We start from the raw sequence: 27,288 nt of genomic DNA, 5'->3' as shown, positions 1-27,288 counted from the left end.
TGTCGTAGCTGGATGGCTTGTCGTAGCTGGATGGCTTGTCGTAGCTGGATGGCTTGTCGTAGCTGGATGGCTTGTCGTAGCTGGATGGCTTGTCGTAACTAGAAGGCTTATCGTCACCGGCCGGAAGATCATAGCTCGAAGGTGCGCCATAAGTTGATGCCTTTTCATAGCCTGCAGGATCATCATACGAGCTTGGCTTGTCCGATGGAGCATTATAGAATGATGGTCGATCGTTGTAAGTAGAATCTTTGTTCTTGTGATAGTTTGGGGCATCGTAGTCCTGGATTTCATGAACAAAGGGTCGGTCATACGATTCAGCCCTTGACTCGTCCTCATGCCTTCGTTGAAGCCATGTTGCTGGAGTCGGTATCGCGAAGGAAGCACCGAAGTTTGCAAGAGCCCAAACAGCTCCTAAAACCACGATTGACTTCATTGTGGTAGGTCAACAAAAGGGCAATGAACAAGCAAGTGATCTTAGGGGGGTTGGAGAGAATATGGCGGCAGCGGCCTCGGGACAGATACAAATAGTTGCTCTGACAGATGTAAGGGTGTTAATGCAACGCTGAACAGACCAAGGTGGGTAGGTCGACCAGTGCAATCCCACCGAAGCAGTTGTTGGGGAACAGAACATTCCTTGTCTCGTGCTGTAGTCGGTCAATCTTGAACAACTCTTGAGCATGTACTGCTGGATGCTCCACTACCTAGTGTGCAGTAAGTTTTCAACGCAACAAGTCATGCTAGTGATCCTACCTACACGTCATCGACAATGTTTTCACCAGCCAGTCCGTTGTAGCTCGACTTAGTGTCAGGAAGTTGAATGGTGAAAGACGGTCGGCGCGTTGCTCATGTGGAAGGGAACATGATCCTCTGGGGGCTAGCGAGGAAGCTGTGTTCTGGTCTCGGCGGGGTCAACACATGCAACTCCCTATCGTATCCAATCAACATTCAACACATCCCCAGCGCTTTTGATCTTCCCGGTATGCTTCGCCGCTTAAGTGCTAGGGAAGGACAGCTAGCAAACTCGAGACGAAATTGACAGTTGTGAGATTTTCGTACTTCAAAGTGGTATGGATAGTCTGAGAGTGTCAAGCAGCCTGATGGAATCCACTCAGCCTTCATGTTCAGAACCCGGCCAGTAGCGAATGGTGAATGTAGTGGGTCGATGGGTAGGTCAGCATAGACAAGCTATTAGCAACGGGGGCAGATCCGTATCTGGAATAATACGAAGGTTCGGTGAAATCCTGATGATGAGACATGGGTCTGCGCTCCCACACACCTGGAATGAGCCAATGGACATTCAAAATACTAACCCGGAAAACCACCCCGGACAAGAATGTTGCATTTCAGGTGGTGTGCAACCTGCGTCCTTGCAAAGCGGAGACGTTCTCAGACATACATGTTGCGTTGGGCGCCAATTCCGAGAGATGTTGAACAATATTCATCCATAATATTTTCAGTAAGGGGCATTCTCATGGTCCGGAAAGTGAGGACATCGAAGTATCGGCTCATGCAAAAGTGGTAATCCCAAAGCGTAGCCAACTTCTTATCACCTCAAGAGTTTCAATCATTCTTCTTACAGTGCACCCCAGCACTGTCTCAGACATACGGCTTTCAGTATACCTCAGTATGTGGTTTTCAAAGAGGTCGTCAGGGAAATATTCGGCTTTAAGCAAATATGATGCTGAGGAGTGTGAGCTTGGAGACACGAACTCACCTTCAGTCAAGTCAGAGTACTCAACGCGACATGGCTGCTGCTTCTCTGGCACATGTTTATTCCTTCTATGTTTCCTGGTTGGCCTCAATGCATTCAACATCGGCCAGAAATATTGGCCACAGGGGAATCAGCACATTGCCCAAAAGCAAAGCAAGTCGTCCTGCCAAAATCCATCGATACGCCGTGAGTGGAGAAGTTTGAGTATGAAGGAAAAACATGCGTATCTGGAAGCGGTCCAATGTCTCGCGCACACGCCTTCAAGATGGACACCCAACATGACACTCTATGATGACTTCCCACACGTACATGACACGACTGGAGCTTTCTGTGTGTATCAGATATCGTGACACAGGTTCAGAACTAACAACTCTGTAGCACACGATGCAGCACCATTTTTGCCTTGGCATCGGTATTTCGTTCACCTATACGAACGCACGCTGCGCGAAGATTGTGGATACAAAGGCGTCATGACGTAAGTACTCATCAATGATTTCAGAGACATGGAATTGCTCTGATAGACAGTCAGTTACTGGGACTGGACATTGGATTGGGAGCATCCTACAGCCGCGCCGGTATGGGACCCTGTCCACGGCTTTGGGGGAGACAGCAGCCCACACAGCAGACCCAGCGAGGAGGTCATTGTCGGCCAGGATAGATGTGTTATAGATGGACCATTCGCGGGGCTTCAGGTACACTGGTTTGGCGAGCACGACAACCCACACTGCTTGTCTCGTGGCTTCCTTGACAAGACCAATTTCGATAGTATCGGCTATCGATTTAGCCCCGACGCCGTTGAACAGATTCTAGGCCGCAAGGATTACCACGACTTCCAACAAGATCTCGAAGACGGTCCTCATCTTGCCATTCCGCATGGCGTTGGAGGCGACTTTTTCTTTACCGTGGCACCATATGACCCTGTTTTCATTCTGCATCACACCCAGCTCGACCGCCTCTGGTGGCGATGGCAACAAATTCGTCCATCAAATGGGATGGCATACAGCGGCCCTGCTAGTCATGGGTCTGAGGATGCTGCATCACTAGATGATATGCTGCCAATGAGTAATCTTGCTGAGAGTATTAAGGTTCGCGAACTAATGAGCACGGAATCTGATATGTTGTGTTATCGATATTGAGGAGCCAGAATCATTGATTCAGGTAGCCTTCTTAGGTAGGCCTTATACGCTAGCAGAGTGTGCATTCAGAGTGCCACTGGTCCCTTTCAGCAAATTTGTTTCCCTCTATCATAGGAAATTCAAATTCAAGGTTGACGTTACAAAAAAGTAAGAGTCCACGTGATAACACTAAACCCCACCATTATGGCATCGGATAAACCATAACTTCCGTCGATGAAGGGTACTCGGCACATCTCTACCACCTCATTCTGAGGATTACCGTTGAAGTCCCCAGCCTTCGCTTAACATGTCGCTTGCATAGCCATTCTCGGGGAAACTGGGCTCTTATTACTGAGTTCTACTGCCAGATATTGAACTCATATCCTACGATAGCTTAAGCAGTTTGAGCTGGTGTGGAAGATGATACCTTCTGAGAGCGGCGGTGGCTTGCAGTGGTACTCAAGTGTCGCAGTTGGAAAGGCTGATCTGACTACCGATCTGCAGTAGGGTCGCTGATGACCTCTTCAATGATTGGATGAATCGGACGTCACCTCATCTGAAGAGTTTCTGATTTCCAGCCATGCTGCACAGTTACATTGATTGCGGAGACTTATGGTGCCATGGGGGAACAACACTAGAGAGGTGATTACTACCGGTCTAGATTGCCTTAAACAGTTCTATGCCCTATGCTACGATGTTGGAACTCAGAGTACCATGAACCAGCTAGTCTTGAGCAGCGGGTCTCCGGATCCACAACGCTGCATCACACTACCCTCAGGCCTGCTCCAGACACTAACCCACATTACGCTGACAGCTTTACCTTTCGCTAGAGCGGTCACGTCATCTTAGACCGAAGAGGAAAGATTCTTCGTCTTCCTCTTACAGTGCTTCTTTGCGGAGAAGCAACAACCGATGTTACCTTTCCTTTTATTTGACCACCAAGCTGGATGCATAGCTGGTGCTTTTGTTAAGGGCCGCAGGATTCTGGCCCACTCTGGTGGCCAACGTGGTCAAATGGCACATTCCGTCTACTGTGGCTATGAGTAAGGTCAATCCTACTACGTTTGTGGTGCCGTCATTCAAGGCTCCACAATACACCAAATATTCAACCGCCATCAGTCTCCTATTCATGCTAGCACAGGAAATGTATTAGCAAAATGCCATTGGAGGAACCGATCGTTACCAACGAGACAACGGTGTGTTTGTGTCAAATATGTATTTTACGACCACGGAGCATATTTTATGGCCTCAGAGCGTACGTTACCACATTGGAGCGATGGTGGACATGGAGAGTACCCGTTTGCATGAACATCTAGCCCCCCCTCCCCCACCCAAAATCGAACAATATGAACGACAAGGCCGGGAGTTGAAATTGGGACGAGCTAAGTTAGTCTTGGCATGGAAAACAGCCTGGCCATCAACATGTGTATATGCCCATTCCAGGAGCCAGCATTGGTCCTCTTCGCGATCTTCAAAGTTTATGTCTACAACTACGCCAAGTTCTTGTGCCTCGGTCGAAAAGATTCCTGAGCAGATTAGGGGCAAGCTGACCATACGAATAACAACATAGTCAACAAAAATAAGGGATCAAGAGCGAAAAGAGAGCTTCATTGCTTTGGAGGTTCTCTGAAGGCTCTGGTAGAACCAGAGCGTTGTTTGTTAAAGGCGTGCCCCTCACTTAGAGAAACCATCATCATCTGTCAAAAACTAGCACACATGAGCAATGGTACCATTTCCCCCGTGGCCACCGGCATCGCGGCCTCTGGAAGGGATCATTTGAATGCTGCTGGTCAAACAAACGTCTTACTTCGGCAGATAGACAGAAACAACGATAAAAAATTATGCATTCATCAGGCTATTGCACGTCGCTCGAAACAAAGTCCAAAGAGCGAAGCCATCAGTGCATGGGACGCAAAATGGACATATGAGGAGCTCGAGGACCTAGCCTCCAGGCTAGCCAACAGGTTAATCTCACTGGGCATTGGCCCAGAATCTCTAGTACCATTCTGCTTCGAGAAATCAGCTTGGGCTATTGTTGCAATTCTCGGCGTTCTGAAGGCAGGTGGTGCATTTGTGCCTTTAGATCCCACCTACCCCGTCGATCGCTTGCGGACCATCATCAACGAAACCAAAGCCCGAATTGTCCTATCTTCTGTCCAAAATGAGGAACTATGCCGTGGAATCGTCGATCATACCGTCGTTGTTAACGCTTCCGCTATATCCGATCTGCCTGTCCAAGTCGGGAATGAATACATGGCGGCACCAGATAATGCTGCATATGTCATCTTCACATCTGGGAGCACCGGCCGACCTAAGGGTTGTATCGTTGAGCATAGAGCATTCTACTCATGCGCTCTTGCCCATGGCCCAGCCCACAGGGTCTGTTCGTCTTCACGAGTCTTGCAATTCGCGTCGTACACTTTTGATGCATGCCTCGTCGAGATACTCACTACTTTCATTTTCGGGGGAGTGGTATGCATTCCGAGTACCGAAGCGCGATTGAACGATTTGGTCAGCTTTATGAACAGTTCACGCGTTAACTTGGCGATTCTGACACCAAGCGTTGCTTCCTTACTCAAACCAACAGACTTGCCACTCCTGGAAACGCTGGTTATGGTCGGAGAACCCGTCAAAAAGAGTCATGTATCGTTGTGGTCCACAATACCCAATCTCCTCTGCGCGTATGGGCCTACAGAGACAGCTGTTTCGGCAACTGTGAATCCTCAACTCCTTGCAGACTCTCCTGCGAATATAGGTAGTCCTGTTGGTTGCCACATACGAATAGTTGATCCTGAAGATCACAACAAGCTCGTGGTATCAGGTGATGTCGGGGAGTTGCTTATTATAGGAAAAAACCTGGCCCGAGGATACCTCAATGACCCGGAAAAGACAACTGCCTCATTTGTAAATGTCGCCGGAGAACGAGCCTATAAGACCGGAGATCTGGTCCGCGAAGGCCATGATGGTAGCCTTCAGTTCGTTGCTCGTAAGGATACACAAATCAAAATCAATGGGCAGCGAGTTGAACCTGGCGAGATTGAGGAATGTATTCAGAGCTCTGCAAAAGCAGCGGCTTCCCTTGTGTTGATACCTCGGGAAGGTCTGTACAAAATGCGGTTGATAGCTGTTGTGCGGCTCAAACCAGGCTGTATAGTAGCACCAGAGGGTAAGGCGGGATTAAATATTTTGCAAGGAGCTTGTCTCTCTGGAGTCCAACCTGCACTTCTGTCAATACGCGAGCACCTGGCACTTAGCCTGCCATTGTTTATGCGTCCGTCGCTTATCATTCCGGTCTGGCAGCTCCCGTTGCTGGCATCTGGAAAAATCGATCGAAATGGAATTACCAGGTGGATTGAGACTCTTGAAGAATCAACTATCGCTGAGATTGATCCTACGATGCATAATAGAGACCTGCAATTGGAGACTTTGAACATGGTCGAGAGCCTTTTGATCAATATCTGGTCAGAAGTCCTCAATATTCCTGTCGAACGAATCGACCCTAACCTAAGTTTTATCTCGCTCGGAGGCGACTCAATCTCGGCTATGCAGATAAGAGCACTGTGTCGGGAGAAAAGAATTGCAACCAATGTCCATGACATCCTCAGATTCAAAACGATCAGGAAAATCGCCCCTCATGTTAAGCAGACTTCAGCAATAAGACCCCTTCTTGAACCCGATGATGGTAGTTCATTCAACTTGTCCCCGATACAGCGAATGTTCTTCGAAGCCGCTCCCTACGGAGAGAATCACTTCAACCAAAGCTTTCTATTATTCTCGAATAAGACTATGAATCAAGTTGAGCTAAGAAGGGCTCTGGACCTTATTGTGGCACGCCATGATATGTTACGTGCTCGATTTCATGTGGATGAAGCTGGCCGTTGGATGCAGAGTATCTCACCTGAAATTTCGACATCACACCAATTCGCATACCACCAAGTATCAAAGCGTGAAGAAATTGAAGCTATGGCTGAGGACGCCCAAAAAATGCTAGATATCCGCCATGGACCAGTAGTTGTCTCTCAACTTTTCCACTTCGATCAGAAATCATTCCTTTCGATAACAGTTCACCATGCTACTTTTGACCTTGTATCGTGGCGAGTGATCCTAAATGACCTTGAGAGCGTCTTGAGAACGCCTAATTCTGGCCTTCAGAAACCTGTCATGCCGTTCCGGCACTGGCTCAAATTGCAAGAAAACTTTGGAGAAAGTCATCTTGATCCGTCCAACGTCTACCATTCGAGGCTTCCATCATCAAATCTTTCGTTCTGGGCTATGCATGGTCAAGCAAACAAGCACTTTGACAAGGTCGAATCAACTTTTATCTTGGACACACAAGCCAGCGGCTTCCTCCTTCGAGACGGGCCCAGACTTACAAAGGCAGACACCAATGAGATTTTGCTTGCAAGCTTGATCTGTGCCTTTGCAAAAGTCTTCCCCGATCGGGAGACTCCGGTACCCTACGTGGAAGGGCACGGTCGTGAGACTTGGGATGCCAATATTGATATCACTGAAACAGTCGGCTGGTTTACTACGTTACATCCCGTCCTGGTCAAAATCGACACTGGACAGGATTTCATTGATGTGATCCGTTACACAAAGGATGCTCATCGTTCAGTCCCTTGGAAGGGCTGGGGCTACTTTACCTCGCGCTACCTCAATTCTAAGGGCAGAAAAGTCTTTAAAATTGAAGAGCCTATGGAAATCGTGTTCAACTTTTCTGGCTCGTATCACCACATTGAGCGTCCGACTGCATTGTTTCAGCAGGTGCCATGGTCAACGCGAGAATCTGTTGCAGGCCGCATGGAGCGTTTCAGTCTATTTGAGATATCTGTGGATGTCTCACATGACCGCCTGGCATGTACATTCGTGTGGAATTCCAAGATGGCTCACCAAACTCGTATCATTGAGTGGATAGACTCATTTCGTCATCTCCTGAGCAATCTCTCAACATCGATTTCTCGAATCGAGAAGCATCCCTATTCACCTAGTGATTTTCCGTATGCAAAATTGACTTACGAGTCACTCGGGGATTTGGTTTCAAGAGTAGCACCAGAGTTGAATGTCAACTTCGAGGAAGATGTTGACGATATCTATGTCTGTACGCCAATGCAACAAGGCATACTCCTGAGCCAGGCTAAGAGTCCATCATTATATGTGACTGAGACAATCTGGATGGTCGAAATGGCCCCAGGTAACCAAAACATTGAAACTAGCCGTCTCGCAGCAGCATGGGGAGCTGTTGTAGCTCGTCATGCAAACCTAAGGACAGTCTTTTTCGAGCAAAATACGTTGGAGGCGAATTTCTTGCAAGTAGTTCTCAAAAATCCTCGCCTTCGGATTGCACATAGAAAATGGGATGGGCCCGAGCCTCCTCAGCCGGGCGCCAGAATCGCCGCCTATAAGCCAGGAGATCTGCTCCACTCTTTCACCATATTCCGAGGCTGTGGAGATAAGATATTTTGCTCTCTGAAAATCAGTCATGCAATGATGGATGGTCTGTCAATTGACAACATCGTTTATGACATGCTACAAGCATATGATGGAAAATTGTCGCGACAACCCCCGATTGCGTTGGAAGAATATTTCATCCACGTGCAAGATCAGCAAAGGGCTCCAGCGCTGCAATATTGGAAGGCTCGACTCTACGGGGCCGAGCCATGTTACCTCCCGAAGCTCAACGACCTTGTAAATCCCCATTCAACGAGTCAAGCACTTCGTTCTATCGTCAACGAGAGCGATGCGTCCTACTTATGGGCTTTTTGTGAGAGACATGGTATTACAATGCCCATGCTTTTTCACTTTGGCTGGTCCTTGATTGTTCAAGCTTTCACAGGTAGCAGTGATATCTTATTTGGCTATCTTACCTCCGGCCGTGACATACCCATCAAGGGTATTGAGGGTGCGGTTGGCGCATTTGCAAATCTACTTGTTTGCAGAATCAAGCTCGATTCCGCGTCAACGGTGGTTGACATGCTGAACTCGCTACAATCTCAGATGGTTGTAGACCGCGAACATCAGTTCCTATCTCTAGGAGATATTCAGCATGCTCTGGGAATGCATCGGCCGCTATTTAATTCTATTCTGTCGTACCAGAAGCACGAAATGTCCAGAGTAGCAGCAAGATCAAGTATTGAATTTGAAAAGATTGGCGAGTCGGACCCCAGCGAGTATGGCCTAGCACTTGGGGTGCATGAATTTGACAAACGTCTTTTCGTGAAGATGGAATATCTCTCGGATTTGTTGTCAACGGATCATGCATCGCATGTTTTGGAAAGCTTCCAAGCGGTGCTGCTTTCAATCACGAAATCTCCTACAGGGCCGCTATCTTGTATCGAGGTATTAAGTACGAAAGGCCGAGAAAGAATCATCGAGATTGCTGGCCCTAATCAGCTTCGTGCAGAGGGCACAATTCAATCTGCCTTCGTGAATCGTGCCAGAATACAAATAAACGACCCTGCAGTCGACTCCTGGGATGCGCAATGGACGTATGGGGAGCTTCTCGAACTATGTTGCAGTCTTAGAAGAGATCTAAGTAAGATTGATATCACCACGGGAACCGTGGTGCCTCTATGCTTTGAGAAATCTGCATGGACAATTGTCGCTATGATAGGAGTGTTGATGGCTGGGGGCAGCTTCGTTCTCCTAGACACGTCTCAGCCAGCTGCTAGGCTCCAGAGAATCATTGACCAGGTATCTCCAAGACTGATCATCTCTTCTCGAAATCAAGAGAGCCTCGCGAGAAACCTATCGAAAGCCGTCTACATCCTCGAACCAGAAATACTGACGAAAACACAGGGACGGGATGTTGATGAGCTAGCCTTAGCAAACAACAATTCTAATGACTCTGCGTTCATCGTTTTCACTTCCGGTTCAACAGGAAATCCCAAAGGGGTAATATTGTCTCATTCCGCGTTTGTATCAGCAGCCCAAGCTCACACTGCTCCCCTGAAGCTTCATAGCTCTTCTAGGGTCCTTCAATTTGCATCATATAGCTTCGATGCCTGTCTTTTAGAGATGCTCACCACACTTACTGTTGGAGGCGTTGTTTGCATACCGTCGGAGGGCGATCGTTGGTCCAATCTAGCACACGTCATCAAAAACATGCGGATAACATGGGCTAATTTGACCCCTCTTGTTGCCGAACTACTACTTGAGGATGACTTGCCACTACTTCAGACTATTGTTATCGCTGGAGAGACAATGTCAACCGAATCAATTCGACGCTGGAAACGAAGCTCGATAGAAATCATCAACGGATATGGACCAACCGAAACGTGTATTGCTGCCACGTTGAATCCTAGTTTTGTTGACCTTCAGGACATATCAAACATCGGACGGCCTATTGGATGCCGATCTTGGGTAGTGAATGAATATCTGCAAGCAGTTCCCATTGGCGCAGTGGGGGAGCTCATTCTAGAAGGGCCAACACTTGCAACAGGCTACCTTGGAGACATCTCAAGGACCGAAGCTGCATTTATCAAACCACCTGTGTGGCTTCCCACTCCGTTCGACAGAGTTTACAGAACTGGCGACCTTGTCAGGTACGAAAGTGACGGATCCCTTAGCTTCGTGGGAAGAAAGGATACATCACAAATCAAAATTCGTGGTCAGCGAGTCGAGCTCGACGCCGTCAAACACGAAATCAGCAAAATGCTTGACAGCCACTTTCAACTTTTCATTGAATTTGCTCTCGTAGACAAACTGAGAAGACGAGTTCTGATTGCTTTTCTCACGGAGAATCCACCAGATGAAACTGGCAGCTCGTGTGCTCTGAAGTATGATGAAAGACTCAAAAATCAGCTTGAGCATGCCAAAGACGCCGTTCAAACATCATTACCCGCATATATGGTTCCGGAATTGTACATTCCGCTGTCGAATGTCCCTCTCATGCCTTCCGGAAAACTAAATAGGAGACTCTTGCATGAAATGGTAAGAAGTCTCACATCTTCGCAAATGAGGTCTTACTCACTGGTTCGAGAAGCTGGGCCTATCGAACCGCCTTCGTCCTCAATGGAGAGAACTTTGGCCAATATGTGGGCTCAGCTTATTAAATGTGAGATGGAAGAGATATCAAGGCAAAGCAATTTCTTCCATATCGGAGCAGATTCGGTGGCTGCTATGAAGCTGACTAGCCTTTCTCGAAGCCAGGGCATGCATTTAACTGTTACGGAAGTATTCCAAAATCCACGTTTGTTTGAGATGGCTATCATTGTTGAGGCCAATCATGAGAGACTATTGGTTCCCCAGATTAATGAAACTCCGTTCTCACTACTCAACGGTGACGACCTTCGTGATCCTACGGCTGCTTCTCGTTCGATTGCCGCTGCCCAGTGTGGTGTCTCAATCTCGCAGATTCAAGACGCTTACCCTTGTAGCCCTCAACAAGAGAGTCTAGTTGCAGCCGCAATCAGGTTTCCTGGTAGTTATATCACGAAGCACTCCATCCTGCTACCACAAGCTATCGATATGCCTCGTTTCATGAGAGCGTGCGAACTTGCCTATGCTGGTATTGACATCTTGAGGACGAGAATCTTCTTATTCAAGGCTCAAATGCTACAAGCAGTTATTGAAGAGACATTATCATGGGTAACAGACGAGGAACAGAGCAGCACTCCTGCGTTGGCAGACTTTGGAGCTCGTTTAAGTGTGTTTGCTGTGGGGAGAGTTGATGATGAGCGTCATGTTTTCACACTGACGATGCACCATGCTATCTATGATGGATGGTCTCTACAGCTTCTTTTCAAGTGTATCGAACAATGGTACCGGAGCAGCACACAGATATCTCCCGCCCAGTACAAAGACTTTATCGCATACATCACAACATCAAGAAGCATCGATGCAGAACGATTTTGGTGTTCAGAGTTAGCTGACAGCTCCCCAACAAACTTCCCTACGACCAAGATGACTGGTCCGTACCATCTAAAGACCAAAGGCGGAGTCAGGTGTGAGCTCCCAGATATCCTCGATATCACGAAATCGGTCATAATTCGAGCAGCGTGGACTCTCGCCATTTCTCACTTGACAACTTCCAACGACATTGTGTTTGGTGCGGTTCTAAATGGTCGTAATACTCCGATTATTTCAGCAATGGAAATCATTGGCCCTATGGTGGCGACGGTACCGGTTCGTGTGAAGTTCAAACGTGAGCAATCTGTGAGCGACCTGCTCGACCAAATGCAAAGACAAGCGACAGAAACAATCTTGTATGAGCATACTGGGCTGCAGAAGATAAAGCAAATGTTAGAGAACGAAAACGCAACCAATTTTACAAGTCTCCTGGTTGTGCAATCGGCGGAATCTGGAATAGAGACGTTCACCTTCCTAGACTCAAGCATCACGCCGGACGACAGGGGCAGCGTTGACGTCTATCCGCTGATTTTAGAGTTTGCCCCTTACGATGAATTTGGTATGAACATTGCCGCTCGTTATGACCCTACCGTTGTACCGGAAACCGAGCTGGAATCAGTTCTACATATACTACAAGACGTGTGCCTCCAGCTAGGTGATCAAAAACATACCAAGTCGGTGGGCGATATCATGTCCTATCTCCAATTGTATCACAAGCTTGACCACAAGGAGGAGGCAAACTGCCACGAAGATGAGCAAGATATTAAAGCCAATGGCAATGCCCACGTCGAGCGTCATACATTAGAACAATCAATCTACGAAAACGAGCTAAGAGATCTCTGGGCAGTGCTCCTTGATATCCCAGTGAATCGTATTGATCGACGCAGCAACTTCTTGCACCTTGGAGGCGATTCCATCGTGGCAATCAAGTTGAGTATGGCAGCTAGGTCTAAGAACCTTGTTTTGCCCGTTGCCACTATTTTCAGTAGTCCTGTCCTTGCTGTAATGGCCTTGTCAATTCAACCCTTGAGCGCCATTCAACCGGAAATACAACGGGATTTGACTCCTTTCTCTCTCCTTACAATACAACAAGATGATTCGCTGGAGAGAATCGTTGACTCATGTACAGCTCAATGTAATCTCAGTCCAACGGAGGTCGAAGATATCTACCCATGCACACCGTTACAAGAAGGGTTCCTAGCTCTTTCTCAGAAGCAGCCAGGCACATACATTGCTCAGCAGATCTGGCGGATTCCAAGGACTATCAATCGTGCCGCGTTCATAGATGCATGGGAGACAGTCAGCCTACATCACGGCATTCTGAGATCACGGATCATTGTTCATGAGTCCAAAATGCTACAAGCATTGGTAAAATCGCCAATCAGGGTCGAACACTCCACCGTCAAGGATCCGCTGAAGGCGCTGCAGAAAGTTGTCTTTTCACCAGGCCTAGGTGATCCTCTGGCACAATATCTGCTACTCGACGACGGAGAAGAAAACACCTATTTCATCTTCTCAGCTCATCATGCCATTTTCGATGCTTGGTCATTGCCCCTGCTCTTTCAGGATGTTGGAAAACTGTACAACAATCGCGCAATAACACTGCCAGTGGCCTTTAATGTCTTCGTGCATCATGTAATGAAAAGCGATATGAAATCGAACCTAGACTTTTGGCGAAGATACTTCAGTGACTTGGACTTGGTACACTTTCCCAAACCTTTGGCTGAAGGATACCACTCAGAAACAAACATCGAGAAGATATCGTTGCAGATCCGGCTTCAGGGCAGTGTCCAGGCTCACGTTACCACTGCGGCCCTGTTAAGAGCAGCTTGGTCATTGACACTGAGTCACTACACGAACACTGATGATGTGGTATTCTGGTCGACGTTGCATGGCCGAGACACAGACCTTCCTGGTATCACAGAGGTGGATGGGCCAACCTTGGCTACAATACCAACACGGATGAAAGTGATAAGGGACGAGTCAGTGTACAATTTTCTCACGAATGCCCAAGACGACTTGAATTCCATCACTCCTTTTCAACATTTTGGGATCCAAAATATACGACAAGCTAGTGACGATGCTCTAAAAGCTTGTGATGCAACAACCCACCTCATGATACAAGCGGAAGAAGAGGCTGGCATAACCTGGCTCGACCTTGAACAAATTCACCCACTCCTGTCCAACTACACATCATATCCTCTTGCTCTGGACTGCAGAATCCGTGGTGACGAGATTGAAACTATAATCTACGCCAATTCTGAGGCCATGTCGAGAATCGACACGGAAAGAGTTATCGAGCATTTCACATACACCATTCAGCAACTCAGTGAAAGCGAACCTGATAGGCTGCTGGGCGAAGTCGAAAAAATAAGTTCCCATGCAGCGATGACGCTTAAGATCTGGAATAAACATGTCCCCAAGATGATCCATAAAACAATACACGAAGTTATTCATGATCGCTCCAAATCCTTTGCTCTTCGACCAGCGGTGTGCGCTTGGGATGCTGAATGGACGCATGAGCAGCTTGACAGTATTTCTTCTCGCCTAGCCTTGCAACTCAAAGAGGTTGGTGTGACGCCAGAAAGTATCGTTCCGGTTTGCTTCGAAAGGTCTGCCTGGATGGTGGTCGGCATGCTCGCAGTACTCAAGGCTGGTGGTGCCTTTCTCCCATGGGACCCAGCTCACCCAGAGGAACGCCGCAGCGAAATGGTCAGGCAGACTAACTGCTCCATAATCCTGACCACCCGCACAAATGCCGAGCTCTGTGCTGGGCTTAGCAAGGTGCTCGTTATCGTTGATCCTGTCTCGCTTCAGTCCACAAGTACTCAGAGTTTAGAAGCAACTGACTTTCACCGCGACTGCACCTCCGCGGCATATCTTATCTACACGAGCGGGAGTACCGGCAGACCTAAAGGAGTCGTCATCACACATGAAGCATACTCAAGTTCTGGTCTGGAGCACGGTCCCGTGCATCAAATTGGTCCAACATCGAGAGTTCTCCAATTCGCCTCGTATAGTGTGGACGCCATTTGCCTGGAGATCCTCACAACTCTGATGATGGGAGGCTGTACTTGTATACCAAGTTCCCTTGACCGGGACAGTCGATTGCAGCAAGCATTGAGGAACATGGAGGTCTCGGTACTTGCACTTACACCTTCTGTGCTATCAGTGCTTGCCCCGGAGGATCTCCCTAGTTTGAAGACCTGCATAATGGTTGGAGAGCCTGCTCCCACCGCTCTTGTGGAGCGCTGGGCCCAATGCGCACATCTCATAAATGGATACGGTCCGACTGAGACATCGCTTGCGGCTGTGATGAACCAGAAGATGACAGCGAAGACCGGGGCAAACATTGGCCGTGCTGTTGGATGTGCCACATGGATCGTCGATCCAGAGAATCACGACAAGCTTGTGCCGATCGGGGCAGTTGGGGAGTTGCTTATTGAGGGACCAACTTTAGCACGGGGCTATTTGCATGACCAAGCAAAGACGGATGCTGCCTTCATCCTCAACCCCCCCTGGCTTTCAAAGCCGGGAACTAAATTGTACAAGACTGGTGACTTAGTCAAATATGCGGACGACGAAACAATCATCTTTGTTGGCAGGAAAGACAGTCAAGTTAAGGTCAATGGCCAACGCGTGGAACTCCGTGAGATTGAACATCACATCAAGAAGAATATGGTTGCACTTGACCAAGTCGTCGTTGAAGCTTCTCGGAATGAAGATGGACGAGCTCGAACACTCGTTGCTTTTCTAACCATCAAGCCTGAGTTCTACGCTGAACTAGGCCTCTCTGTGGAGAGTAAAGGAGCATTCCCTACGAGTCTGACACTAGAAACGGAATTGAAGACACTCGTCAAAGCTTTGGTTTCCTTTCTACCCGTTTACATGATGCCCACGATGTGGGTGCCATTGTACGAGATCCCGGTGGCAACATCAGGCAAAGTGGATCGAAAAAGGCTCGTCGACCAGGCAAACATGGTGGTCAAGGATAAACGTCGCGAGCATTTCCTTTCATCTTCGGCCAGTAAATGTGCACCCGAGACTTCAATGGCTGTCCTTCTGCAAAAGCTTTGGGCAGAGGTGTTGAGGATCTCTGCGGACCATATTAGTGCTGATGACAGCTTCTTTCGGGTTGGTGGGGACTCGATTGCGGCGATGAAACTTTCCGGTCTTGCGAACGCCCGCAAGTTGCGCTTGAGTGTCCAGGTAGTTTTTGAGTATCCCGTGCTTCGAGATATGGCAGATCAAATGGAACTCAACAGCGGGCGGCCGGAGCCCGACACCTGCGTCTCCCCAGGTGGGCCATTACCTTTCTCACTGGTAGACCGGGATGAAGCTGTTTTGAAGCAAATCATTTATAGCAGAGCTGGCCAGAACAACTTGGAGATTGAGGATGTGGTTCCAGCTACTGATTTTCAGTCTTGGGCCGTGGGATTCAGCATTTTACAGCCAAAAGGGTTTGTCACCTACATGATCCTCACGCCGAGTGAGCCTTTTGACTACAGCCGCTTGTCAGAAGCAATTCGAGCCACCGTAGCTACTATTCCAATCTTGCGGACGGGGTTCTTCCTCGAAGATGGACACCTATTACAAGTGATCTTCCGTGATTTTTCACCGAAGCTTGATCACCACAAAAGTAGCATAAGTAACTTAACATCAGCACGAAATGAGTGGCTGTCGAGAGACACAGAGCGGCCTACTGAAATGTTGAACCCCGTGACACAGTTCACATTATTGAGCACTAGCCTTCAGAATGAGCAGTGCCTGATATTGCGTTTGTCTCACGCTCAGTATGATGGGGTTTCTTTCCCACGAGTCTGGGAGACTCTGCACAAGGCATTGTCGAGTACTGAGATATCGCCCCAGCCATCTTTCTCTGCTCTTGTCGAGGCCGTCCATGGCATTACTCATTCTCAGAAGACATTGAACTATTGGAGCGAACTCCTGAAGGATTCGTCAATGACACCGTTCAATTCCCAAATCAAACCAACCTACGCATATCCGCTCAATAAGACCCACAAATACACGATTCCATGGGTTGTTGAACCCCAACATCAAGATTTCACGCAAGCGACGGTTGTGAAAGCAGCATGGACTTTAGTTCTCTCACATCTCAACTCAACACAGCACGAACATGGAATGACTCCATTACGAGATGTTGATATCACCTTTGGAACTCTTGTCTCTGGGCGCGCTGCTAGCTCTATCCCACACAAGGATGCAATCGGGCCATTTCTAAACATCGCCCCTGTTCGCGTGAAGTTCGACTTCGCCACCACGCTCAACGAACTGGTCATGTCAATCCAGAAGCAGCATACAGCATCACTTCCTTACGAGAACATGGGATTTCGTGACATCATCCGAACCTGTACAAATTGGCCGAGTCATACACGTTTTAGTTCAGTGGTACAACACCAAAACTTGCCTGAGATCATGGATCAAGTCAACATCGGAGATCTTGGTTGCCACAGCGAAGCGTGGAGGAAAGACGTCGACAGCAGCGACATTGCTGTTCTGTCGACTCCCCTTGTGGAACCCAAAGGTGGAAAAGACGAGAGAAACCTGCAGCTGGAAATTGGTTATTGTGACCAAATCATAGACGAGAATGAGGCTATGGCGCTGGTAGAGTGTTTGGGGAAACTCGTTCAGATCATCGTTTCCGACGTCTCGAACAGCATGCGAGTCGGTGACATCTTGAGTAAAGCACATGTGTTCGAGGGTGTGCCAAACCACCCTTACTATGCCCCCGAACACAAATCCACTGGCACGTTTCCAAATATGAACGAGGCCAACCGAGACGAAGCAAGCACAGGGGAAGAAGACACCCGTCTCATTGAAGCAGATCTCCTCGCACTCTGGCGGAAAATCCTCAAGCTCCAGAACGAACAAGTCGCGCGAGATGTGCCGTTCTCGGATCATCGTGGCGGGGACTTCGTTGCGACGTGCCTCCTGACGGAGATGTTGCGCCAACGAGGCTATCACGGAGTCTCGGTGCAGGAGATGCTGGTGCACGACTCGGTCGCACGGCAGGCGAGCCTGCTCTTGAGGATGAGGAAATGAATTGAAAGGATACATGGAGAGGGAGGTTGATGCTTGGAGTTTGGTGAGTTTGATCTTGAGGGGCAATGGAGCGTCTTGGTTGGTTAGTACGTAACTTGCTAATTACAATAATGAGCCATCCTCCACAGTGGGCTGGACGGCCTCCCAACCAATTGGTCTTGCTTCTTTTCATTCATGTCCTGTCCTTACGCGTTTTACGAGTACAAGTTACATCATCAGTTGAAGATGCCACACAGTATGAGTAAATACTCGTCCAATGATGACGATGATTCAGACCCTAGAATACTCGAAAATAGTTAGAATTTCAGCAAAAGATACTCTATGGGGTTCAGTTAGAGTAGCTAGAGAAACCGAGTTTTCGTTACTTCATGACCGTACCCTCTTTCTCCCCCTACTAGTTAACGTAGGCACCTCTGCTCACTCTCCCTCAACTCACTTCAACCCCATTGTTTCGGGAGAAAATTCTACAGTGAGTTTATAGAAAAACAGTTAATTACGAAGAAAGAAAAGAATGGTTTGTTCAGTTTATCATGATAAACAGTGAGCTTTTAAAGCCATACTCCAATAAGATCTCCAATGCTTTGCTTTAAATGCGGGTTCGGAAAGGACGTGGCCTCCCCTCTTTTAAAATGGCGAAAGATCCAATCCAAACGAAAACAGAATGAAACTTTCATCGCGATTCATATTCTGGATTTTTCTTTTATTCGACAATAAAGGTTACATCAGGTGATGGATGATATGCGAAGACTTAAAGTCTAATGTACGCTGTCGAAGATCCGGAAATGGGCTCCGTGGGAGTGGCGCTTGACTTTGCCTGCATTCATAGCGAAGTTTGCAGACAACCCCGGCGTGCTGCACTGCATTCCCGCGGCGAGAGGCATCACGGGGCTCCACTGCCCGCTTGCACAGCGCTGGAAGGAAGAGGTCAGGCAGTTATACTCCCCCTCGGACGTGCAGGGCCCAGATTGAGTACCAGCAGCGGTACCGGAATCTCCAGTATTGCTGCTGTTGCTGCCGGTCGTGTCGCCTGACCGTGAGTCAGGAGCGGGGGTTTGGATCGGCGTGACGTCGGTGTTCACTGGATTCACCACGTTGCTGGTTGCAGCTGGAGACGAGGACGACGATGCTCCATCCGCAAAGTTGCCGGCTGAGCCAGTTGCGCCTGCGGGAGGTCCGTTTCCGTGAGGATTGCCTTGCGGGTAGCCTTGAGGATTGCCGGTGGGGGCGCCCGTTGGCTGATCTTGAGAGCCCGCTGGTTGTGTGACAGTAGCAGGACCAGATGCAGGATTGGGGGCCTCGTAGGATGGCTGTGGGCTGCCAGTGGGTTGAGAACCAGCACCGGTGGGCTGCTGGGCAGGCCCGCCCGCACCACCGCCTCCACTCAGCATGGTGAACGGCCCGTTGCCTGCGGTCTGCACCTCCGGTCCAGGGTTGGGGAATTCGTACTCGAAGTTCTCTTGCGTGGTGCAACTGTTGATCCCAGCGAGATTGCAGACGAACAGATCCGGGAAGCTGGCTGACTGCTGTTGACGTGCGCGAAGCTTAGCAGCCTCGACCGCCTCGAATCGGCGCCTATCCTGGGTGTCGCGCTTGCTTGTACCACCGGTGACAGTGACTGGTGCGCAGTTTTGATACATCTCGCGGTTACCCACTCGATTGAACCAGGACCATGAGAGCGAGTACTCTCCGGGAGCGATCCCTTCAGGGATGGTGTACTGGAAGGTGGAAGCACCAGTTCCCGCGGGATCCGCTGGAAGATTCCCGGGCACATTAGCAGGGCAGCCACCGATGATCGACTTGATGACCATCCACTTGGAGTCCTTGGTAGGTGCAAGATCGGTCGTCAAAGCAATCTGGCAGGATCCGCCGCCGTGGACTGCGCTACCAGTGAAGCTCAAGGTCTGAGGGGAGCCGATCGCCATGACGTTGCTGGCGCCTTCTTTGTCAAAAGCACCAGATCGAAGCTTGCATGGAAAGTCGGAACCGGAGGCGTCGAGAGGCGAATTGTTGAGACTACTCTTGCCGTAAGGAACCGGGGTTCTCATGATCATATGGCCCTGGGCAACGGCGGCGAGCATGGCTGTCAAGAAGACAGAAGCTTTCTCGATAGAAAACCCCATGGTTGATCGAGTTTGATAAGAAGCTGGAGGTTGTGTTCTGTTGAGATCGGTTGTTTTCTTGTCCCTGCAAGAATTGTAGTGATTCTGTCGAGAGTGATGCTAGTAAAGCTGGTCAGTCTTTGGAACTTTGTATCAGAAGTAGTAGCAAGGTTGATTAATGCAGTTCGGAAATATTTTTAATGCAGAGCGATGGTCGTTTATTAATGATTCCGTGCCACAAAAGCTTCACAATGGTGAATCTTGTGTGAACAATAGCACGACAAAGCAACATTGTCCACGATGGCACGGGGTAACAATCAAGCTGTCTCCAGCCCAAATGACATCAAGTAATGAAAGGAGAACCAGGCACTCACGTTTTGTTAGGCCAACAAAGGAATGTCGTCAGCGCGTTTCTTCGTAAGTTGCTAAATGAATGAACGGAATTGTCTGCACCAGGCGAGACAAAAGGAAAGGAATGACGGGTCTGCTGAAAGAGAGGGATGCAGAAGTGGTTGTAGAGAAGCGACACATCCTGACCGGATGACCAGGTCGATTGTATATAGACGTGTGGCTCGTAGTTTGTAGCCCCCTACACGTAGCTAGGCCATAGCGGCATAAGGGGGGGATATGAAACATCGGCATTCCATTGGCGGTCAAGGGATAACCCTTGAACGTGGCCTTAGCGAGGAAGATCCAGCCAGAGCCCGGGCGCCGTTAAGCAGCCAGTGAGAAGCCTTGCGGGAGCTTGCTGTCAAGCTTGGATCGCACACCAGCTAGGAAAGGCAAGCTGTGGGAGCAACGATTGGGTGGAGGGTCATGCCACCCTAGTGGATACGAGAAAGCTTGGACGACAGACGTCAATGGAGCTCGCGAAAGGTGAGAAAGGAGAACCCCTTGGAGGAGGCTGAAGCACTCCATCGTGGATTTTATGGAGTGTCCGTGGAGAGATCGGCCTCACGCCTCTCGCCAAAGGTCAGGGGCTGCCGGGGCTGCTGTCGTTAGATGCACGCCAATCAGTAAGCGCAAGCCCAAGATGCGCTACCCCAGAAGAGGTTAAACCCGGAATGGAGAAACGTAAGGTTCCGATGGAACGTTGCTTCCACGGCTCACGACTGGCCAGGAAGATTCCCAGCCTGACTTCTGAAACAGTTCCCCATAAGGTCGCCCTGGCCTAAAATTGCCAGCACCTCGCAGCTGGCAGTCCTTATCGATTGCCACCATGAGCTTCCTTGAAGCAGGCGACTACTCGTAGTCTAACACTAACGGAATCACCGGACATCAGTTATGCATCTTGAGTGGCTTGTGATCGCACAACTCCATCACACTCAGGGCGCAACCTCAGTGGTATCCATACGCTTGTTGGGATGGATGTTTTGCACTTGGTCTGGGAGGGGACAGTGCTCCGTACGTCAAGTCAAGTCCAGAATAGGCAAGATGGCAACTGATTGATGTGCTTCAGCTGGACTGGACTTACGCGTACCTGTAGGCTGAAAATCCTACTCGCTGATCCCTGTTCCGCCCAAAGGGGCCGTCCGACCACTTTCTCATTAGCGAGTTCTAGTAGCGAGTTCACGCCACGGTCACGAGAAGCCTTTTTCTTAACAGGAGTGAAAGGAGCTGGTGCCTTCTTTCAAATGTGGGCTATCAAACGTCCCAGCCACACCGGCGACGCTGGGACTTCCACTAAGTACTCTTTAAGCCATTCTCCCGAGACGCAAAACCTGGCGTGGGACGGGCTGGAGTCATGAGAAAAGAACATGTCAAAATAGCTTGTCGCATTGACCCGGTATACGCTTCGCGAAGCTCATGGTTTTGCGCATGAGTTGAATGAGCGAAGGCACTGGCCATGTCTAGGACCGGCCCCACCAGATTTGCACAGATCACGCATAAAATATCATGCAGGCAAAAGGTTCGGAAAAGCCATTCAACCTTTATTGCCCCACGTCCTGTGATCATTACGGAGTAGACAGTCTGACTTTATGAAGGAGACATCAATGATCGTCCGTCTAGAAAGTTTGTGGCCATTCACTGAGTCACCACAACCATTAGCACCGCAGCAAACACCAAGTGACAAGCTGGACCCCGTCGGTGACGGGAAATTACGTGGCAGTCAAGACTCAACATCGAAGCGGTGAGGGGACTTGATTGAGACCCTGCCAACATCATGTGTCCACAGCATATGTACATATAATGGGCAATCACTGAGATACCGACGTTCATTGCATCAACGTAAATGGTTGAAGAATACTTCTGCATGTCCCTGTTCGAAAGCCACACAATGGACAAGATTAAATAGGTCCCACAACATGATAATTGCAGGCACAAATCCAAGGGGCCTCATGCCCTGTCAGGGAGGAACGAGAAAGGCGGACCTCCTGTCACACCCGGTTTTTCCGTTCGCGCCACCCTTTTGGGAGCGCACAAAATTGTCCCCGCCAGACCTGTCGACATGATCGCGTGCTGTGGTATTACTGACACTGTACGTTGATCTTTGGGCCTAGATCGAACTTCGGATCGCTCGACATCTGCCTTGTCGAGTAGTGGCTGCTTATCGAAAAAGGTGTGAATAAACCCCTCTGATCACGGAAACTGTACCCAGCTGGGCACTTGTAGTAGCTTGGGGTAATAGCTGGGTACAAGATATGTCGTCATTTATCCTGATCATAATAACTCAGTATCACGTCTGGGACCGTGTTACCCGGGGTCATTGCTAGCATCGTAATATGATTTGGATGGATCTTCATAAACGAAGATTGTGGTGCAACTTGACATGGTCTGGGCAGATCCTGGGGAAGAACCAGGCTCATTTGTATCTTCACTTGAGGCTCTCTTCCAACGATGAATACGCACATCTTTATCAGCAGAAATTTCAGATAAGCCTTGGAGGATGTTCTCCACATGGACACCTCTGGTCTTAACATCTTCAAATGCTTTGACCAACCACTTGATGACGGACTTATGGCCAGTTCTTTGATAGTAGGCGTAGGCTAGGTTTGCCGGGAAGTTGATGATATTTGCTCCTAAAGCACTCATCTCGGGCTGAATACAATATGGGATTGTTCGACATATATTGGTAGCATGTTTCTCTGGGGTGAAAAGCTCCAGCAGGGGATTGGGTTCGGCAGTGTCGGGTATTTTGTGGTCTCTCACATCGAGAGCTCGTACAATGTCAGTGACGGCCTCTGCCAACGCCAAGGAACAGGTATAAAATACCACACGAGCTTGAACGAAAAGATGATTCTCAAACCAAAGATCGGTTTCAAAAGGGTAGCCGTTGGAATCGGTAGGATCGTGCTTTTCTACACGAGGAACAGCACTTCCTTTAGTGCCATCCTTCCACATGTTCATTTTGATCTGTAGATCTTTGCATTCTTCGAGAACTTGGAGAAGATCGAATTCGATGTCTTGGTCTCTGTCGAGGATCAGGTCGAACTTCTCGATGATACCCGGGACATGAACCGCGAGATCGATCAACCTATCAAAATATGTTCTGGATTGCTTCTCCCAGGGAAGTGTAAGCCAGTCTTCATTGGCCAGATATGTGGCTTGCCTGGATAGGATGGCAGCATATAGAGTGGGAATTCGCGAAGCCAGAAAAGGATGATGAGCATCCCATTCTTGATGACGAGCGGGACCGCGTAACTCGATCAGCCGAGCAGCACCCTGGGCGTGCGCCATCCATGATTTGGAGTTGAAGGCAGGCCCTTCAAAGACCTCATAGAGACCTAGAAGCATACAAGCCATGAGAACATGATTGGAATGCATGCGATCTGGATCGTAGAGAGCAAGCTGGAGTTCCTTCAGAGCCCTGCCGTAGAGTCTGGTACTCTCGTGAACGAGACGGAAATCTTTATTGCCCTGGCCCACTCTGGATATGCTCAGGGCGGAGAAAGCATCTTGTAGGGATGAATCCTCCTTTGCGACATTTTGAATGACTTCGGTCCAATTCATGGGGTGGCCGCATCTGATGATGTGCTCGTCTCGACAGACACAATCGCCTTGGGGCATGTATAGATCCCAGAACAGACTCCTACATTGCGACTGGACGGCATCTCGATTTAACGAGCCGGGGAGGGCAAGAGGAGATGGTTTGGAGTGTGGGAGGAAGATGGCACGTCGGACGGTCTTGGTGGCAGGATGTAGGATGAAGGTTCTGTCACGATTGTATCCTCCGCATTCATAGCCACTAGAGACACATTGGCCGCAGATAGGGCGTTTCTGGTCGCACTGAGGAGGTGAAGATGGATATTAGAAAAGAGAAGAAGTCGATGCAGGTTGCGGACAGGGCTGGTTGACTTACGCCTTTCTTCCGGCGTCGACAAGTGCTGCAGCCTTTACTCTTGCCAGGGACGCCCACCATGATGAACAGTCATTTCCATGAACATGAATGGACCGAGGCTGGATTTAGCCAAAGAGAGGAGACATGGATGGAGTGGAAACGAGAGGGATGGTCACAGTGGTATACATTCTGGCAGTAGAGAAAGGAGTGGATGGTTCAAGCCTCAAGGCGATACTCCAGTGTAATGGATCGTACTCTGTACTACCTAAAGAAGGTGTGTAATTGGTGCCGAACAGGTGTAAGTAGAGCCGCGCAGCTGAGAAGCTGGACGCAGTACGGATTGCCAGTAGATGCACAGACACTAGCTAGTTAGAAGCGTTCCAGGCCTTGGAAAACGGTTTACGGAGCGGAGCCCACTCACATAACCACGAATTAAGGGCACTCGGTAACCGGTACTTAACCCCCGCGACCTGAGCAATAAGGGAGGTGCGAAGATGCCCCAGGCAGAGTGAAAGTACCGAATCCAGTCTTGGGACCCCTTGAGATGCCCCGCTTTAGCGTGTGAGTGCGCAGGGGCACTGACACCCACTGGGCAGACGAAGTGATGAATATAACGCCATAACGGGCATGCTTACTTAAGGGATTGGCGCCCAAGAGGATCCAAGAGAGCCTAAGAAAGCCTAAGAGATGACCTGCAGGCTCGTGTCAAGCCTAGAACGTACGTCATAGGCGTACGAGTTGGCCCGAGAGCCCTCTGCCCTTGCTCAGGTCTAAACACCTACTGCAATGCACCTCCCCGCCCAATTTCGTCAATGCACCACCCGCATACACCAACAACAAATGTAAACAATTCATCAACACCCATCATTTCCTCTACCTGTCTCTTACTCTTACCTTCAACCATCATGCCTTGGATTCCATAACTTCTAATGTTAATGCAACTCTTAATCCCCTCTATGCATCATGACCCGACGCGAATTGGCCTATCTTCTCGCCGAAACCCATCCCACCATCAATCCCACCGCCCACTCCGCTTCCGCTAAACCTACCAAGAATTCGTGTAACCAGTCAACAATGTCCCAGCCCCCCTCCCTGTCTCTGTCCCCAAGGCAGAAGTTCCAGTCTCATGTCAGAACTTTGAGTCAAGACAGCCCCTCATACTCCGGGAACGCGTCTCCTTCTCCCTTGCCCTCGCCATCACCAACTCTCAATAGCAATACCTACAGATACAGTGATCCCACTTTACAAGGAGGAACACCCACTCATAATGAACCTCATTTCATCACCGAGGAACGCGAGGCTTGGAGCAGACCATCCCCACTCGCGACCCGACGCAGACAGAACGCCCCTTCAGAAGATGTCATTGTCCTTGAACCTCCAGAGGATCACAGTCCGGTTCAGCAACCACGTAAGCACTTGAGAGCGCTGAGACCTTTCGCTCCCTCTACGCAGCATGTTGATACCAATGAGAGACCAAAGACGAGTCGTGGCTCCAAGCCCAACTTCGGGGGGTTCCCAACCAACGACCAGGATTTCCCATCTCGACACTCCAAGTTCGCTGAGGGAAGTATGACTGATCGCTCAGGCGGTATATCATCCTCCTGGCTCGAAAATGGCTCAATATCCACCACGTCAGGAGACGAATCGGAGCACAGCTCCACTCCTCGAGCCTCTCCTCGGCGTTCGTCTATTGACATCGATGATTTCAAACCCATCGCTGTAACTCCAGGTACTTTCAAACAACGCCTTGCCAGACTGGGCTCCGCCTTCAAGCCTAGTCATCACGCCAGTAGACCTGAAGCAGACCCAAGGGATGCAAAGAAGAAAACAGGCTTGAGGAAGAGCATGTCATTATGGAACTTGCATAATATTGCTGGAAAGTCGAAGAATACTGCCCATTCTACCATGGACTTGGCCACCACAGCCGCTCAACCACAGAAGACCACCATGAACAGTGACCTTGACCTGCTTAATGATCGGAAACGAAGAGCTGAAGAAGCTTATGCCCAGCATTTCGGAATAAAGAAGCGGAAATCTAATGTCGGTCTTGCTGAACCCATTCCTGAACCACCGCGAGAACAGCCACCACGTTCCCGAGATGACCGAACAATTGCTCGACGTAGCATGAGATCCTCGACTTCAAATGTGGCTCTAACTGATGCTGAATATTCCGACGGCCACATCGACATCGACTTTCACAAACGACCATCTCGTCGTGAATTGGAAAAGGAGAATCAGCAGCTCCGAGCAATGATACGCCAACAACAGGAGAGCCAGGCTCCGAAGATTTCTAAAGCAAACCTCGAGAGAAACCGCTCAGCATCGGCCAAGCAAATCCCAACATCTTCCGACACCTCGACGGTCGACCAGGAGAAAAAGACCCCTTCAAAGAAAAAGACTTCCAAACCAAGAGCAAAGGGCGTTCCACCAGTCCCTTCCATCCCAGACCGCATTGCCTTACAACCATTGACGAACTCGAGAAACCAGCCTCGCAGTGTAAACACCAACCCAGCAACAACAGCAAACACCCATAATAGTCCCAATGTGAATAATAATCCAAGTGTGGACCTCAACTGTACCGCAACTAATAATAGCAACAACAATCCAACAAGGAGAACATTGGTCGGTGCTCCTCTCCCACGACCTGTGTCAATGATTCTCGAGGAAGACGAAGAAGGTGTGGAGAACAGAACTCCAGTTGGGAAACGGTCACTGATCATGGACGACATGGCCAAACTCAAGCAACTCACCCCTTCCCCCATCCGTCTACATCACCTTCAGCGTGAGCAGTGGGAATGGCCGGACGATATCTTTTGAGGCTGAGAAACATGATAGTGCTGACAGATTTGGCGCTTGGCCATGATGACAATGACGATGAGGTATTTCTGTGGTGTGACGTGTTTCTCTCAGGGACGACGACGATGGGGATTACTATTACTTGAGAACGAGACGCTTTTCACGGGTGACGACGATGATTGATGTTTGGAGGAGAAACGAGGACGACTGTTGGTTTTCTTGACTTCTTTTCCCTTCTCTGGGCTGGTGGCTTGCTTGAATATGGGGATATCCCCCATCCCTTTGCAAGCTTTGCTCCTACACCTTTTCTATCCTTCCGTTAGCGGACGAGAGCGAAACAAAGCAACGGAGCGAGTGAGTGAGCGGTCGTTTTTCATC

At 49.2% G+C, this 27,288-nt stretch overlaps 6 protein-coding genes across 6 annotated transcripts in view; 3 read left to right on the top strand and 3 right to left on the bottom strand.

Moving 5' to 3' along the window:
• A1O9_01679 (uncharacterized protein) overlaps nt 1–433 on the bottom strand; it is a gene marked incomplete at both ends in the record, with an annotated part of 741 nt that extends 308 nt beyond the window's left edge. The window contains one exon of the mRNA XM_013410837.1: nt 189–433. Within this exon, the coding sequence (XP_013266291.1) occupies nt 189–433 (245 nt within the window). The remainder of the gene's footprint in view (nt 1–188) is intronic.
• A 1,556-nt stretch (nt 434–1,989) lies between these two features.
• On the top strand, nt 1,990–2,847 carry A1O9_01678 (uncharacterized protein; the record flags this gene model as incomplete). Its single annotated transcript, XM_013410836.1, has 3 exons — nt 1,990–2,041; nt 2,090–2,186; nt 2,241–2,847. The coding sequence occupies 3 exons, from the start codon at nt 1,990–1,992 to the stop codon at nt 2,845–2,847; spliced, it is 756 nt and encodes a 251-aa protein (XP_013266290.1).
• A 1,695-nt stretch (nt 2,848–4,542) lies between these two features.
• A1O9_01677 (uncharacterized protein) lies at nt 4,543–17,736 on the top strand (the record flags this gene model as incomplete). Its single annotated transcript, XM_013410835.1, has 1 exon — nt 4,543–17,736. One exon carries the CDS (start codon nt 4,543–4,545, stop codon nt 17,734–17,736), a length of 13,194 nt encoding a protein of 4,397 aa, XP_013266289.1.
• A 755-nt stretch (nt 17,737–18,491) lies between these two features.
• Nucleotides 18,492–19,856, bottom strand: A1O9_01676 (uncharacterized protein; the record flags this gene model as incomplete). Its single annotated transcript, XM_013410834.1, has 1 exon — nt 18,492–19,856. The coding sequence occupies one exon, from the start codon at nt 19,854–19,856 to the stop codon at nt 18,492–18,494; it is 1,365 nt and encodes a 454-aa protein (XP_013266288.1).
• A 2,673-nt stretch (nt 19,857–22,529) lies between these two features.
• Nucleotides 22,530–24,195, bottom strand: A1O9_01675 (uncharacterized protein; the record flags this gene model as incomplete). The annotated part of the gene is made up of 2 exons (XM_013410833.1): nt 22,530–24,062; nt 24,136–24,195. The coding sequence occupies 2 exons, from the start codon at nt 24,193–24,195 to the stop codon at nt 22,530–22,532; spliced, it is 1,593 nt and encodes a 530-aa protein (XP_013266287.1).
• An 882-nt stretch (nt 24,196–25,077) lies between these two features.
• Nucleotides 25,078–26,931, top strand: A1O9_01674 (uncharacterized protein; the record flags this gene model as incomplete). The annotated part of the gene is made up of 1 exon (XM_013410832.1): nt 25,078–26,931. One exon carries the CDS (start codon nt 25,078–25,080, stop codon nt 26,929–26,931), a length of 1,854 nt encoding a protein of 617 aa, XP_013266286.1.
• Between the last annotated feature and the right edge of the window lie 357 nt (nt 26,932–27,288).

This window comes from Exophiala aquamarina, assembly GCF_000709125.1.
Source record: "Exophiala aquamarina CBS 119918 chromosome Unknown aczIA-supercont1.1, whole genome shotgun sequence".
Classification (NCBI taxonomy): Eukaryota; Fungi; Ascomycota; class Eurotiomycetes; order Chaetothyriales; family Herpotrichiellaceae; genus Exophiala; species Exophiala aquamarina.
This window is presented reverse-complemented; position numbering and strand designations above follow the sequence as displayed.